The sequence below is a fragment of the Channa argus genome, chromosome 3, assembly GCF_033026475.1.
Source record: "Channa argus isolate prfri chromosome 3, Channa argus male v1.0, whole genome shotgun sequence".
Lineage (NCBI taxonomy): Eukaryota > Metazoa > Chordata > Actinopteri > Anabantiformes > Channidae > Channa > Channa argus.
The window spans coordinates 15,298,881-15,316,089 of record NC_090199.1 but is presented as its reverse complement, the minus strand read 5'-3'; the positions used below and the strand labels follow the sequence as shown (position 1 = coordinate 15,316,089).

Sequence of the window (17,209 nt, the reverse complement as noted above, 5' to 3'; positions counted from 1 at the left end):
ACTATTTATACAAATTTTGCCCAATAAACAATACATCATGAAATAATAATCACCTACAGTTAATATGAAAATAAATAAATATCCATATCTAATACAAAAACAATCAAATATTTTATTAAGATTATTGTAATGTTTCATTGCAATAGTCTGACATAATTAATATTCCGTGCTTTTGTAATCAAAGTTCATTTTAAAGCCTGTAGGCTAATTAGTACTTCAACCTGAGCTTGTGGTAAGTGGCAACCTGTGCGCTTGTAGTGGCGTTTTTGCGCAGCCTACTTCCGCCACCTCTGAGATTCATAAATAACACACAGCTGCTATTGTTAAAAATCATTTTCCAATGGCTTGAAGTGAAATAAAAATTGCAACACCCAAACCCACCCACTCACACACACACGCACGCACACACACACACACACACACACACACACCCACACACACAAGTTGACCACCCCGCCCCGACCCCGACCCCGCCCACCGTTCGACCCCTCGGAGAACACTCAGTGGATCATGTGACAGGAGCAGTTTCTAAACGACAAAACCGAGATGCGCGCGCGCAGACACACACACGCACGCACGCACGCCGAGAGAGAGAGACAGAGAGGCAGAGATACGCCACGGACAGAGGGAGTTTCGTAACTTAGGGAAGTTTTGTGGAGCCATCGATCAGCGGAGTGTCTTGTTTTTCGGAGCCTGATGTCAGTGACACAGCACAGCGCCGATCGTCGCCTGCGTCACTTTTTCTGCGGACTTCTCTAATTGGGTTTCTCACTGACCGGGAGCTTTGTCGCTTTGCCGTCTCTCCTCTGGGAATAGACTGTGTGCTCCATCTGAGAAGTAAGTGTGACACTAATGATCCGGGGGGACGTCATGGTGTGTCCGAGCTGTCTCGTGTGGTGACCCCGGCGTAGACTCTTAATTTCTTCTCTGATATGCGCTCACTAATAACTGCGTGGTCTTTTAAAACTTAGATGTGGTCGTTCATCTGCTGTATTAACAAACCTCATTATGGGCAAGTGAAGAGGTCCATAAATTCCTATCGAGAGCTGCGGTTCTGGTTTAACGATTTCAACCCGCCTGTGTGTCATTTTGCTCGGATGATTAGTTAATTAGTCAGAGTTGTTTTTTTGACAGTGCCTGGTGTGTTGGTTGACTCGTGTTGTTAAATTGAAGTAAAATTTATTGACTCCTAACTGGTGATAACTGATGTAACACCGCAGCATACACCGTGCTATTTTTACTCCTTTAAATAACAAATGGTTGGTAATTAGTTAACATTTTAAAAAAGTGGTGAAATATGCGTTTATGAGAGAGAAACTCTGCTTTCCTGTCCCTATACCTGTTCCTTTCTTATTTTATCACTGTGTGTGTGTGATTTTAATGTGCCCCATTATGATTAAAGGTTAAATATATTTTCAGATATTAAAATTGCTGTGATCAGCTGGTGATTCATATTTAAAAAGATATTAAAAATAGTTGTGAGTGTTTCAACTAAAGCAAAAAAAGAAGTGAAAATCTCAAGTACAGACTGGCCAAGGTGACATCTTTAATGACATGAATGTGAATATTTTCCATTTAAAATAATATACACAGAGGAAAAATTATTGTTCACATGCGGGGAGCAGGGATCGTTTTTGCTTATTTAAATAGCTGAATCAGTTATTCAAATTGCTGCTGATTGTCTATGATATTGATTAAGTTGTTGATCATTTGTGCTGTAGATCATATTGTCAGGCCAACAGCGAAGACCGATTCTGGTGTTGATGCAGAATTTACACAACGGTGTGAGAGGACCCTCAGTGTCGCTGCATGGCATCAGATGCAAGGACAGTGTAATACACAGAGGAGTAAATGACAGGTGTGTGTGTGGTGGATTGCGCTTGTTTGTGTGTATCAGAGAGAGAGAGCAGTCACACCTGAGCTCATCTTGTGCGTTTACTTGTTTGACTACATCCTTTACAATCCACATCTTTTTCTTTCTGTATGTGTGTGTTTCTCCATCTCTGTCTCTCCCTGTTTCCTGTGCTTTGTTTCAAGGCTGTGGCTTGCGTCACACATTCCACTTGGCATATGAAGCCCTTATCCTGTTTAGAGGCTGGAGTGAGAGAAAAAGAGGGAGAAAGAAGGGAGGAGAGAGGGATGTGGATGTGGGGGGTGGACGGGTAGGATGAGGGCGATCTCTCTCTCTCTCTCCCTCTCTCTCTCTCTCTCTCTCTCTCTTTGCCTCTTTGTCTTACTTCAGACTCACTCTAGAAGGTTTCAAAGACGGAACAAAAAGCTGAACTGGCCTCTCTTCTTGTTTATTTCTTATTTATTTGTCTCTTATTACGGCGGGACACACCCACACGCCCCAAATACCCCACCCACCCCTTCGCCTCTCTTCCTGAATCAACATGCTGATGTTATCTTGTGGAACAAAATGCGCAGGAGTGTGTGTACACACACACACACACACACACACACACACACACTCACTGCTCAAAGGGCATGTCCTGGGGAACATTAGGGCTAAACATTAAACTCCTGGATGCTGAATAGTTGGTGATTCTCCATTAGAAGTTAAGGAAGAAAGGACACCATGGTCCACAGACAGCTATAAACTTAAAAAGCTGTAACTCGTTACACAACTTCACATGCATGTTAGCACACGCACGCATGCACACTCATGTAAAGCACACACATTTGTGTTACTGCTTTTAAACCACTGGATTAAACCACTGTGACTGTGTAGCTCTATCTCACTGCCTGGCCCCCTCCCCTTGTTTGAGGTTCACTGAAGTTTTGTCATATTTTGGTTGAAACCCACTTCGTTTTCTTCCCTGTTTCTGTCTCTGCCCTGTTCTTTCCACTTCCATTTTGACATAGTTTGGTCAGAGTGGCTGTTTTCTTTGCCCTTTCTGTCCTTCCATTCCCCCCTCTCTTCTCTCATTCTTTGGGTAGGGGAGGGGGGTCAGACAGGAAACCGCAGGCCCCCTGCAGCAGCACCCCCCATTTGGCTTCGCTCTCCTCCTCGTTCTCCTCTTTACACCCCCCGACCCATCACGCAGTGTGGAAATAATAACAGGCAGACTAAACTCTGAGGGCTTCCGCTTCTCTCTCTCTGGCAGCCACTCTCGTTCTCTCCTTCCCTCTGTCCTCAGTTGTCTGGAAAGCTTCAAACGTTCTCTCAAGTTCTCAAGTTCGGCTTTAGGTGCACGCACATGTGTGTGTGTGTAGTTTTTAGTGTGTGAGCCTTATGTCAGCTCCGGTGTGTCTTTAAATGTGTGTATCCTTGTGTTTGGATGTGTGTGTGATGATGGATCCTGTTTCCTCTCCCCTGCTGATGGCCCCCCTCTGGCTTCTCCTGAAGCCTGCAGCCCTGCCGTCTGATAGAGAGGAGCTGGGAGGGACTTTGTGCCTGTATATATGTGTATATGTTTACGTATGTGTTTGGGGGGGGGTGCTAAAAAGGTTGGGAGGAGTGCGAGAATAGGAAGCCAAAATAAGTGGATAGGGGCCTTCAGCAGGGGCCTTAAAGTGAGAGGAGTCAATGTCAGAGCATGTGAGGCGGTACAAGGGGAGACGGGAGTAGGATGTGAGGTAAGAGGTTGAAATAAGGGAATAAGGAGGTGCACATCGGGGTGAAAGCATGAAAGAAAGAGTAAATTCAACTGGGTTGAGGGCAACAGAAGAAGTGTGGTGCAATGAGGAACTACACTGGAGGCAGGTTCAGAAAAAGGAAAAGTTAAATGCTGGAATATTACCTTGCCACGTTATTGAGTCATGTAATTGGGACCTTAAATAAAGACTAATCAACGTGCTCCCTAAAGGGTCTGAATAAGCAAGTAGGAGTGAACTAAGCTACACTATGTACATGATGTCCTACACCATGAGGTGATGAAATGTGCCAGTGCTTAAGTGCTGCACAGTCAGGCAATTTATAATCAATATGACAGTCAGTATGTAAGACAGCACAGGAGACAGAGAAGGTGAGACAGACAAGGTAAAAGAGGTGGCGGAGCAGGAACAGTAAACGGCTCAAGGCTGTGTGTGTCTGCATGTGTGTCTAATGCAGCGTGTTCTTGGACAAAGCTGTTGTCTAGAGGTTTCTGGTCTCTCTGGTGATCTCATCATCTCCAGCCTGTTGCCATTAGTGTTTGCATGTGTGTGTATGTGTGTGTGTGCGCACACGTGTGTGTGTGTGTGCGTGCAGCCCCATTTGTGTCTGTGTATGTTCAAGCATGTGTGCATGTCTGTAATAATTTAGTCCTTTAGTGATTTAGTGTGTGTATTCTGTTGAGCTAGCAGAAACTTTGTGTGCGGCTGTGTGTGTGCGTGTGTGTGTGCGTGTGGTTGAGTTGGTAGCCAGCGACTCCAAGCCACAATATTTTCCCCCTCAGTCATGTTGTTTTATATCATTCACAGAGAGGGAGAGAGAAAGCCTGTGGGGTGGTGTGTGGTTCAGATAAATACAGTAGTAAAGACATGAGTGATTGCTGAGGAGTGAGTGAAGAAGAAGTGTAGAAGAAGATCTCGAATCAAGCGTGGCAAGAGAGAGACTGGGGTGTAGGAAGTGTTTGCTGAGTGGGTTTGGGTTGAGTACACAGTAGCTCTACTGACCTAGAAGGACAATATTTGCAGACCACACTTGACATGCACAAACACACACCCACATGAAGAGTGCACAAGCAGAGAATATTCTTCAAAAACACAGGTAGGGACACTTATTCACCACATAGGTGCAGTACACACTGTCTCGGCCATTAGATTTTTGACCTCCAAATCTTTAAATGCTCTAATGAAACAGAGGTGCAACAGCTGGTTAATTTCAATCCCACAGGGAGAGGTTGTTGTCCTACAGGAGGTTACGTTGACCCATTACAACACTCAGGATCTGTGTAGTTTGTTAAAAATGCAGAATATTCTTCTACTATAGCTGTGCTCCAATAATTATCCTATGTGAAGAGTCTGAGTCAGTCTCATTGAGTAGCACTGGCAGCTGTGCAGACATTCACTTATATAGGTTTTTGAGCAAGGCTCACCCTTCTAACCAATCAGAGAATTTAAATTATTTCTCCTTTATTAGTATGTGTTGCAGCAATAGCATTCAGCTATTGCAATTTCATAACAATGACTACTGAAAGCTGTGGGTAAAGTCTAGCAGAGCAGAGTGGAGCAGGGAGTGGGAGAGCAGAGTGGACTGAAGTTGCATATCATAGCTTTAATTGTTTGGTTTATAGCCTGTCAGAAGTTGTGAAAATAAAGTCCATTTGCAATCCTCTACAGGTCAATATAATGTCTTTGAATGTCTGACTAATCAACAACCCCCAGCTGCAGATGGTCTTTTATCTCCCTGGGCCTGATGGTTTGTGGAGGTGTACTGAGGAGGATGCTGTGCCGCTGAATAAAATTTCTTTCCTGTGATTGTGTAATTTTGTAAGACTCATTGTATTTAGTCTTTTATGATATATCCTGAGGGAAAGTTTGTCATTTTTACAAAGGACCCTCTCCTCCACTCATCTTCATGGTGCCCAATACTTCTCGTTCTCATCATTTCCCTTTGTGGCAAATTATTTTTTCTACTGCTGATATGTGACCTAGATCTCTGCCCTTGTCACTCAAATTACTGTGTTTATTCAAACCAATCAAAAGCAGATTTATCCTACTATATTATAAGTAACATGCCTTTGTGTGTCAGACATCATAAATCAACCTAACCTTCATGTATTGGGAAATAATGCCTGACAGGTGGAGGTGTCTCATTAGCACATGAACAAGCATTAAATGTATATGTGTCGTGTAGGCACATCTCATGTCCACAGGTCCACATGTAACAGTAAATCTCCGTAACAGCTGTAACAAGATAATTAGCGTTTATTGTCAGAGTTTAGAGGAGGGCCCGAGTCACTATGTCAAGTGTATGTGATGGTTGGCCTCATTTCATGTTATTGTTTACCAGGCTGCAGATTTCCTCCTAAAAGGGAAATATTTAATCATTATCATATCAGCTATGCCCATTGACGTAACCACCTACAGGCAAAGAGAGAGATTTCCAGAAGGTGGCACAGATATATTAAATGTCCTGTAGATGGCAAATGTTATATCAGAACTAGCTTTCCTGGTGACATATTTTATATCACACATCTGATCATATTGTTACTCCTTTTTTCTTTTTTTCATAAAAGCCCCTGGTATTGATGCCCACTGGAGGTCATAGTTGTTGACAATAATTACATAACAGTGTGGATTATATTTTAAAGTGTTCTCTAATCATGCATTTTATTTATATATAAATACTAAACAGGGGAAAGTGTTTTTTTCTACATGGGTCAGGCGTATGTGTTAAAGATGTCACCTTGTAGTCTAGCGTTTTTCCAGAGTATAGAATTATCTTTCTGCAATGCGTTAAACCCTTAAATTAACTATTTAAAATAATTGACAGCTTCATCACTAACAGAACAATAGTAGCAGCTCTGCGTGTTAAACTGGAAGCTTTGGTTGAAAGCTGTGACTGCAGTTTTATTTTCTGGTTTCTAGTAATTTACATTAATGACTATGTCCTTTTTTGCAAATATGATTAGTTGTGAGTCAGCCTTGTATCTCTTGCCGAACTCAAGGGAAATTTTTAAATATGAACAAAGGATAGATGTTAGGATTGGGGATTTCCAGTATGGCCACTAATTTTTCAAAAAGTCTTTTGGAGATTTTGAATTGTTTCTTTTGGGAAAATACCTGTATGACTTTTTTTCCTTCTGCCTTTTGTGATGTGTTTGTGGTTCATACCTGCTCTTATTGCCACCTCTGTGTTTGTGGGGATTACAACCACAATAGAACAACTGCTTGACCTTTAGTTGAACTACAAAACAATACAAACCCGGAGCAGAAAACACACCCTCAGAGATATCTATACACACACTATACACACACACACAAAACACACACACACACGATTGCAGTGCATGACTACATCCCCACCTGATTTCAGTCTCTTTGTTTCTTTGGAGCCGGCTGAAGGGCGAGGCCTCAGTCACTTAGTCTTCATGTTCACACCCTTCCTGACCAAGCAAGCAAGCATCCTGCTTTCCTTCTGGTCTGCCCCCTATCTGGGCTCTGTGTGTATGTGTGTGGTAGGTTGTGACAGCCTTTGCAGTTGCCTATTTGTTAATAATTAAAGGCTAACTTGTCTTCAGACTGTGGACTTTAATCAGGTCACACACACACTAACTCCCTTAGGGTACATTCTTTGACAGTTCATTTTGCATTAATGCACCACTAAGCACAACCACACACGCACACACACACACAACACACACACACACACACACTTATAAACATGCTGGTTAAGGCACAAACACAAAGTCTTTGCAACTGCACCTGGCTATTCAAGACTAAGGTAACTGGAACCCTCTCTGCAACTTCACAAGCTTTTGGTCCAAACACTTGCCAGGCCTACGTAAGAAGGGTGTGTGTTTGCCTGTCGGACATGTTTAAGGGGTCATTATCTAGTCCTTGGCATGAACTCTCTCCTATCCTGAAACTAGCTGTAGTCCTGTAAAATGACCCACTGTAAAGTCACTCTGAGCGTCAGGTATTTTTTGACTATACCCACGCTGTTAAATGGTCTGTTTGGATGGTGTGACAAAGTATCAGATGGATAGGGTTTGTTTGTGAATGTGACAGTGTATGAAAGAAAAAGCTTCCCTTGGAGTTGGTGAAAGGAAAGAAGGGGATAAGACATGTGAAGTCTGAGAGAAAAAACATTTTTCACAGCTAATTGTCTGATGTGGTTTACTGGAAATGAGGCCACACACACACACACATACACACATACTTTTCATTCACCTATACTTAACTTTAGACCCTTGTCTCGCCTTTCCCGCTACTTTCAGTTATTATCTTTTCATCACTTTACAAACTGTGTCCATGGCGGTCTTTTTTTCCTTCTGCCCTCAAAATAGAAAATAGACAATAACAAAATAATTTAATGATTATGCATGGTGGTGTATTTCTCAACATTGTAATGTTTATATACTTTACTTGACATACTTCTAAGATACTTGATATTTTCCCTCCACTACAATATAGTCACCAGTTCCACTAGTGAGACATTTCCCTCTAAACTTGTTCACTTTTTCTTATCCCACATGTACAGAAGCAAAACTCCAATTTTTTTATAAATTTTAAAATCTTAATCTAAATATACAAAGCAAAACTATGTGTCCTTCCTTTGATTCCTTTTGTTATTTTAATACACCCTGGATTTGGAAGGTGAACCTTTGGACCAGGGGCAGTTTTTCTGGTACAAGTACAAGTAACTAATTCAGCACTTTTACTTAAGTAGTATTTAAAATGCACTTAGAACAGAACATTTTTACATTGTTTTAATTGCACTTTACTTATGGAAAACTGACCATGGTTCATTACTACAGCACCACGTGGAAGCACACCAGAACTTAAAGAAAATAAATCTTAACTACAAGTAAAATCATAACTAGAAGTGTGCATTTATTCTTTGTGTGATGTTTTGTATTTACTGTGTGTACTAATGTGTGTGTGTTCTTCTTGTAGGAGCCTGGCCTGTGCAGCCATGCTGATGTATGATTACCCTCTGAAGACAGACATGGAGACGGTGAGGCACCTGTGTGTTTGTGTAAATGTTGCTTTGGGTGCGTGTGTGTGTCTTTGAGTGCTCCCATCATGCCTGAACATGTTTTCGATGCCATACAGTAACTCTGACCTAGACACACACACCTTCATGCACTCCCGCTACGTGTCTAGACAGACTAGCTCCCACATTCTTGCTCTTCCTGGACAAACAGGCTGCTGGACAGTGGATATTTGCATACAATGGGTACACGCATTGCCAGGCAGCAGGATTATGAACACACACTAGCACACTAAACTTTAAGACATAACAGTTGAAAGGGTTTAAATTTTTTGGCTGGCTGTAGCTGTTAGTGTGGCAGAAACATGTTTTCCCTGCTTTTCAATGCAGAACGGAAATTTTTTAACACTCTGCTTTTTTGTCCCCCTTCACTGCTTCCTTCTTCTGTATCCTCTCTTTCACTCTCTCCCACAGTCATTCTACTCTTCGTTAGTAAAAACCCCAGAGCCTTACAGCGTGATCTTCCCCCATCCTGCACCCCTCTACCACATCCACACCTTCACACAGTCACACACCCCCAGCAACCCCACACACACCCAGATGGAGCCAGTGGACCTGTCACTCAGCAAGCGTTCCTCCTCCACTTCCTCGTCCTCCTCCCCTCCTTGCTCCTCCGCCTCCTCCCCAGCTTCATCACGGAGCTCTCCACCTTCCCCTTATAGCTCTGCAAGTCGTGGCTCACCTCGTCGCAGCCCTCCACACTCCCAGCCGCCCTCCCACACTCTCCCACCACCTACTCCCTCAATTCCTTACCCCACCATGGTGGCTCCTTTGATGAGCTCAGGTTCTGGGGTCATGCAGGGGTCAGGGGTCATGGTGTCTCCAGTAATGGTGCCTCTGTCTGTCCTCTACCCCTCACCCCTCCACTTGCATCAGCCAATAATGGTGAACCCACCTGTCACCAGTGACGACGAACATCATCGAATCAGGAAGGACAAAACAAGTGAGACCTAACTTGTCTTTTAATTCAGTTCATTTTCTTCTTTAGTTTTATTTAATTCAGGTGTGTGTCACCTTCTTTATGTGAAAAAAAAATACACAATAATCATTACGGGACAAAAAGAATAAAGAAAACAGTGAATATTATGAATAATACTCAGTATACGAGGAAAATGCTGGCACACTGTTTCTCAAAATAAATTATATTTTAAACTTTCTCCGTACATGTACATATATTGTTTGCTGAAAACGAGGAAGTGCTTTTTATTTCCCCTGTTCTTAGAATAACAGTTTTCATTTTGCTTAGGGAAGCTTTGTTTTTGTTCTGTTTTTTATGGTCATCTGGAGGTCACTGAGACTCATATTACAGTTATTATATATGAAGAGAAAACTTAAATTAAGTTACCGTATTTAATATATATAATTAATGCTCATAGCTTCAAAATATGATGGATGTTAGTGGTCCCATATTTTGGTGCTGTTTGATTTGTCCATTCTGGAGTACTGTATTATCATGGCGGTGCAAGGTGACCTGCCGCCTACGTAAGACAAAAGGTTCATTCTAAGCGAAGCAAAGCACAATTCTGATTTTCAGGTCATTGCACACTAATGAAAACATAAGGCTGAATATTATATTCTATTTCTGTTTATAGATCAATTTCCATCTTACTGCTCCTTTAATGTCAGAATTCTGAGAAAAAGGTCTGACCTCAAATACATTTTTTATATTGGCCTTAATTCTGTTCCGTACATTTGTGATACCTTGAGCTAAGTGCTAATGTTATCATGGTCAGAAGGACAATAGCATGGTAAAGAAAATTAATTGTAATCAATAAAAATACAAACCAGCTCACATCTGTTTTTCTGTCATCGATTTATCAAGTTCACTCTACGAAACCCCTGGACCGGCGAGGGGACACCCACGATCTACACAAGCCAATCAAAACAGAGCCTCACCCTGTGCCCGCTCATGACCTGCACAGTAGCCATGAGATGAAATCATCAGTCATTCGGATACAACATGAATACGAGTGAGTAGCACATAAACACACTCAGAAGTACCAAAGGTTTCACAAGTATTACCGTCTGCTGCAGTGCTTCCCCTTTAGCTTTATATGGAAGTGTTTGTCAGATATGTATTTTCAACCAGATCCATATCTGTTCCTGTCGTGATTTTTCTAGATAGGTGCAGTCCCATAAGTGGGGTTGGATCTTGGTATGAATTTTTACAATACATTTTTTAATTGAGGTTTGTTACTGATACTACGACATCACCATCATAATTTTGTGCATTTATTGATCAATACCAATAAATATACCTGGGGAGTACGAGATTAATTTAGCAAAATTTCTTCACATCTACATCAATGCTATATTTACTCTTATTTTGTTCAATTTGTCATACCTTCGCATAGAAGACGCATTGTCTCTGCTTAAGTGTAATAGTTTGAGACGTTTTGAATTTAATCAAACATGTGAACCAAGCTTACTAGGAAATCAGGTTTACTATCATTGTCAGTGGGGCCCTCTGTCTGTCTGTGGCAGTTTGGGCAAAGTTTAACTTTTTATGCAACAGTGAAACTCAATTTTGTACATTTTTCCCGTAGTGGTAAAGGTCAGTGAAACATATTTTAAAGCAAGCATCTTACATTTACCACTGTTAAACTTGTATGAAGAAAAAAAATGCCCCAAATGATGTATTATCTGATTCAAATCAATAAAAATCAGATTAAAAAGTCAGTAAACTGCACTAGGGATGCGTAGTATTCAGTGCTAACGAGCAATACTTCCTTTTAATCAAAAATGTTCAGCTTAGCCTGAGTGTTTGAGAGACTTTTGAGATTTACTTTCTCTTAAAAAATAATTATTGTGTCTCAACCTTTAGCAAGTGATGGGAAGCTTTGAATATAGAACTGTTTTGAAAACACAAATATATTATGAGGAAAACTATTGTCTTCAATATTAATTTGTGCTTCTCTCTTGGTTTTTCTCATGTACATTTTCTCAAAGTTTGTATGTTTAAACATTTACTCAGCATGGTAAAGCATTACAGTTTGCCCCAATTAGTTTTTTTTTTTTTTTTACAGTAGTACATTTTTTCTACATTAAGATTATTGCTTACTAGGGAATTAGGTGTGTTTATTTTTAAAAATATAATGTGTTTGCCAAAAACATTTTGTTTTTTTCTGATCTGAATGTCTATAATAAGATACCATACCTTTCCTGTTGTTTCTTATAAAAATAAAAATATCCAAATGTAGTTTAGAGTTTGGCAGAAAAGGTTGTGGTTTGAGACGCAGGCCAAACAGAATAGAATAAACATTTTACTGGTGTTCATTTTGTTGAAAATGTCTTTGTGAAAATATGCAAAGTTGTAAGACATATCTCTCCACACTCTGTTGCTCCTTTGTGTTGCTGCAGTGGGAATGTGAGCAAGAGGAAGTTAACTTAAAAAGACGGTCAGCGATGGCTCTGTAAATTACAGAGATAAGAGAACCCAGAACACAATAACACGCTGCATTCCTCTGTCATTCTCTTTTTTTTTCTGTCCCATTCATCAGCCAAACCTCTCATTACAAGTCTTTACCCCATTTCTTTATCACCTGGTAGGCAACAACAATCTGTAAAGTGCCTAAAGTTGAATTGAATTGAATTGAACACAAGCTCATATCGGCCATCTTGTTCCTGTCACCTCCTCCATTGCTCTTCCCATATCTCCATTCTCCTTCTTCTTTGCTTAGCACTTCCTGTATTTTTTAGCACTTTAACTCCCTTTCCTTCCAGTCCCTCCTCACCTTCAAACTTGTGCCTGTTTTGCAACACAGTGTTTCATCCTCTGCAAAGTAACGGCCTTTCCACAAAACAAATAATTGTGGGTGGATTATAAATGTAATAGTTAGGGCAAGTCGCCAGTTACTTTGGTTTGTGTTTATGTGAATGAAAGTTTGTTACTGTAACTGTTGGGTTGGTTGCCACCACAGGCCGCTGTTGTCAACATGCCAACAACGAAATAATTAAAAATGATGGGTGTGTCTTCATCTGCCATCACCTCATCATCTCACAAATGGACAATAAATGTACTGTATGTGGAATTAGGTGAAGTTTGCTCTGTGTTTGATAGTGAGGGGTTGGCCCTCTGTGTGTGTGTATGTGTGTCTGTGTGCATGTGTGTTTTGCGGGGATTTTCTGCACATTCCTTTACGCAGAACTGATCTGTGAAGGATTCATATTTCAACACTCGACACCTGCTCTCAACTGCCACTTACACACCCACACCCATGCACACACACACACACATACACATACACACACAGACACACTGAAACACAAAAACACAAAAAGACAAGTCTTTCTTATTTCTTTTAGAATTGGTGTTTTTATCTAACATTTTTGCTGTTTTTTGATGGGCTTTAGTTTTTACTTTTGTACAAAATACCTTTATTTGCCACACAAAGCATTCACACAGGTTGGCAGTGGCAGAAATCTAATCTGTATGGGCTTATTGAAGTTGGGTGTGTGACTGGAAAGACTGTTGCTAAATTGGGTCTAATATTTCACAGCTTTATAGCTTGTTTTTCCTATTTTCAGCTGTATGTCAGCTTTCTGAAAACTTTGCATTAAATTCTGGTGAATGAATTATTGAATGGTGACTTTAAAAAAGAATGACACAGGTGACAGGACAAATTAAAGGTGTGGTAGACTGGAAAAGGTGGGAAGTGTTTTTCAACTTCCTGACTGGTAGAAGTTGTTATTGCTATGGAGAGAAACAGCCAAATCAAACTTGTGTTAAGATTCTAAAATAATGAAGATGAAGGGCCTGTTGTCTTGGCTGTTACAAAGCAACAGCACTCTCTCCTGGTGAAGTCAGACAAAGACAGATTAAGCATCAACAATGAACTCTTCTTTCTTTCTTCTCTTTCCCTCAGAACAAATAGATCAGTAATAGTTCACCCGGGCACAAAGCATCCTCTTCCTGCCGACTCTCCGGACTCACTTAAAAAACGGCGAATTCACCGCTGTGACTTCACTGGCTGCAACAAAGTGTACACTAAAAGCTCACACCTAAAAGCACACCGCAGGACACACACCGGTATGAAAGTTGATTCACATGCTATAGCTGTACTATTTACAATTCTCTGTAAACATTTTATATGTTTTTTACAAACATTTTAATAAGAATTATTCTCACATTGTATTGTCTCTATATTCAGGTGAGAAACCCTACAAGTGTATGTGGGAAGGCTGCACGTGGAAGTTCGCCCGTTCAGACGAGCTGACGAGACACTTCCGCAAGCACACAGGTGTCAAACCATTCCAGTGTCCTGATTGTGAGCGCAGCTTCTCCCGCTCTGATCACCTGGCTTTGCACAAGAAACGTCACCTCCTGGTGTGAATCAGTACTGTGGGCAACTTGAAAGAAACTTGGTGCTGGCTTCAGCATTGGACTGTACCACTTTTACCTTAGAGGGTTTTTATTAGCTTTTTTTTTTTTTTTTTTGAAGAGCTGGCCTTACACATTGGACTCTGACAGGAAGTGGGGAAATGTTCCTCAGGGTGCAAGTTTAGAGCCTTTCACCTCATTAGCCTAAGTATGAGCTAGTGTCAGCCTGCAAATCGCCTAGTCGTCACAGCATCGTTTGATTTTTCTCCACAGATTTATCATCAGCTCATTGTGACATTTTCAAAGAAATGTGGGTGCAGTGCCAGACCTATGATCAGCTGTGGAATGTCCAGACACTTTTTAAAAGAGGCAGCAGCATCTCAGCTGGCCTGAGAGCACCATCCTCTTCTGGCTGCAGAACCAAACCAAATGAACTTGCTCTCTGTTTAAGCCACGTAATATGTTCAAGCTTCTTTCTGCAACATCAGCTCTCATTTTCTATGCATGCAAGTTAAGATTGTGTAGATACACACAGAAACACACAAACATACACACACACACACACACACACACATTCTAGCTAGGCCAATAAAATGTGAAACTTCCCAGAATGTATCATATTACACCTGCCGTGCACCATCATACTTCAGCTTCTTTTTGTTTTCCTAAGCACAGCTAGCTATGCTAAAGCTAGACCAGCGCATTGACACCACACACCTCACCTGCCTCTACCTGTTTATATCATGAAGTGGCTTAAAAAAATTAAACAGGTAGCTAATACTCGCTTGTACATACATAACATGCATACATGCACACAAAGCAGAATACATGCACTTAATAAAAGCAGCTCATCCTTGGTCTTGTTTGCTTTTGGTATTTGGGTTGGAAAAAAAGAGGGACTGTGGGTCTCGTTCATTGTCAGAGTGAAGTGTTTTTTATGTTTTTATTCAGAAATGTGAAAGTTGCTACACGGGCATTATTTTGTTATTGAGGAAAAGACACCACTCGGTTGGTTTAGGGGTAGAAGCAATGAAATGTCTTACCAATGTCTTATATCAAGTTTATGTATCTTTAATATGAACTGTTGTTTGGATTGTGATGTGACACCGTGGTAGCCTTTTTTTATTCTATGACACTTTTATATGGGAAAAATACATAATGCAAAGCAGGGATATTTGCTCTTAATTTTTGTTTATCAGGAGCAGATGAGTTTTATTTTAGCCCACCTTTTCTTAAAAGAAAATGCATCTTAATTCTACAGTGCTCAAAATTTCAGTGTACCCATATGATTCCAATAAAAGGTCATAATATAACAAATAATGTTTTACTACACCATTATTATTTAAAATGGCTTCACCGTTTTGAGCACAGTTTTATTGCAGCTTCTAGTTTTGTGTTTTATAGCGTCTTTGTACGTCTCCAATGTGCACACAACGAATGTAGCGGCTCAAATTTGCTCCTGGATTTTCTTTGTGGTTTTTGCTTGTATATGTTTTTGTATCTCTCCAAATATAAGTTGTAATATATACATATATATATACATATATATGTATATATATATGTATATATTTTATAATTGATTTTTAGACTGAAAAGGCAATTAAAGGATTTTATTAAGCATGATTTTGATACTCTTATATTATGGATATTATACATTTCTATAATATGTCTATAATAAACTCTATCTCTTTTTAATCTTGACGTTGGCAATTCAAAGGGAACGTGTTAAACTGTGAACATGTAATTGTACAGGTCTATCAGCAATTTTGCATTTATTTTAAAAGAGAATATTCATACCACTTAATAAACTTATTGATAATATTTGCAAAATGTGTCTTAAATTCATATGTGTTTGTGTTTTTACTACAGTGTAGTTGATGTAGTTGTGTGATGTTTGTTCTCATATTTGTATCATTTTACATTTAAATACAGTCATGGCCAAAAATATGGGCACCTTCAGCTGGAATTTTGGACCACCATTCCGATTCGATGGATGCCTTCTTCTTTGGAGATCTTCCCACAGGTGTTCTATGGGAATCAGATCTGGACTCATTACTGGCCATTTCAGAATTCTCCATTTTTTGTTTGTATCCATTTCTGAGTGCTTTTTAAAATGTGTATCGGCTCATTGTCCCGCTGGAAGACCCATGACCTCTGATGGAGACGCAGCTTTCTGACACTGACCACTACATTGCTTCCCAAAATTCTTTGGTAATCATCAGATTTCGTGATACCGTTCACACAGTCAAGGCATCGAGTGCCAGAAGAAGGAGAGCAACCCAAAAACATATTTTAACCTCCACCATGTTTGACTGTAGGGAGTGTGTCATTTTCTTTGAAGGCCTCATTTCTTTGTCTGTAAACAGTGCCATGATGTCCTATACCAAAAAACATCTAGTTTTGTCTCATCGGTCCACAGTACATTCTCCCAGAAGAATTGTGGTTTTGTCACATAAATTCAAACTCCAGTCTTGCTTTTTTATGCCTTTGTGTCAGCAGTGATGTCCTCCTGCCTTTGTGTCAGCTGTGGAATGTCCAGACACTTTTTAAAAGAGGCAGCAGCATCTCAGCTGGCCTGAGAGCACCATCCTCTTCTGGCTGCAGAACCAAACCAAATGAACCTGCTCTCTGTTTAAGCCACGTAATATGTTCAAGCTTCTTTCTGCAACATCAGCTCTCATTTTCTATGCATGCAAGTTAAGATTGTGTAGATACACACACACACACACATTCTAGCTAGGCCAATAAAATGTGAAACTTCCCAGAATGTATCATATTACACCTGCCGTGCACCATCATACGTCAGCTTCTTTTTGTTTTCCTAAGCACAGCCAGCTATGCTAAAACTAACTGCTCCCTCATGGACCAGCACATTGACACCACACACCTCATCTGTCTCTACCTGCTTACATCATGAAGTGGCTTGAAAAATTAAACAGGTAGCTAATACTCGCTTGTACATACATAACATGCATACATGCACACAAAGCAGAATACATGCACTTAATAAAAGCAGCTCATCCTTGGTCTTGTTTGCTTTTGGTATTTGGGTTGGAAAAAAAGAGGGACTGTGGGTCTCGTTCATTGTCAGAGTGAAGTGTTTTTTATGTTTTTATTCAGAAATGTGAAAGTTGCTACACGGGCATTATTTTGTTATTGAGGAAAAGACACCACTCGGTTGGTTTAGGGGTAGAAGCAATGAAATGTCTTACCAATGTCTTATATCAAGTTTATGTATCTTTAAT

The 17,209-nt window shown here is 40.4% G+C and overlaps 1 protein-coding gene across 2 annotated transcripts; it reads left to right on the top strand.

Moving 5' to 3' along the window:
- The first annotated feature begins 572 nt into the window (after positions 1-572).
- klf3 (Kruppel like factor 3 (basic)) lies at positions 573-15,785 on the top strand. Of its 2 annotated transcripts, XM_067497674.1 has the most exons (7): positions 573-837; positions 1,722-1,858; positions 8,548-8,608; positions 9,059-9,587; positions 10,467-10,614; positions 13,510-13,673; positions 13,795-15,785. In XM_067497674.1, the coding sequence occupies exons 2-7, from the start codon at positions 1,764-1,766 to the stop codon at positions 13,974-13,976; spliced, it is 1,179 nt and encodes a 392-aa protein (XP_067353775.1). In that variant the 5' UTR covers positions 573-837; positions 1,722-1,763; the 3' UTR covers positions 13,977-15,785. The 2 variants fall into 2 exon arrangements, with proteins under 2 accessions (XP_067353775.1, XP_067353776.1); XM_067497675.1 differs by lacking the exon at positions 1,722-1,858 and having other exon boundaries at positions 575-837.
- The last annotated feature ends 1,424 nt before the right edge of the window (positions 15,786-17,209 follow it).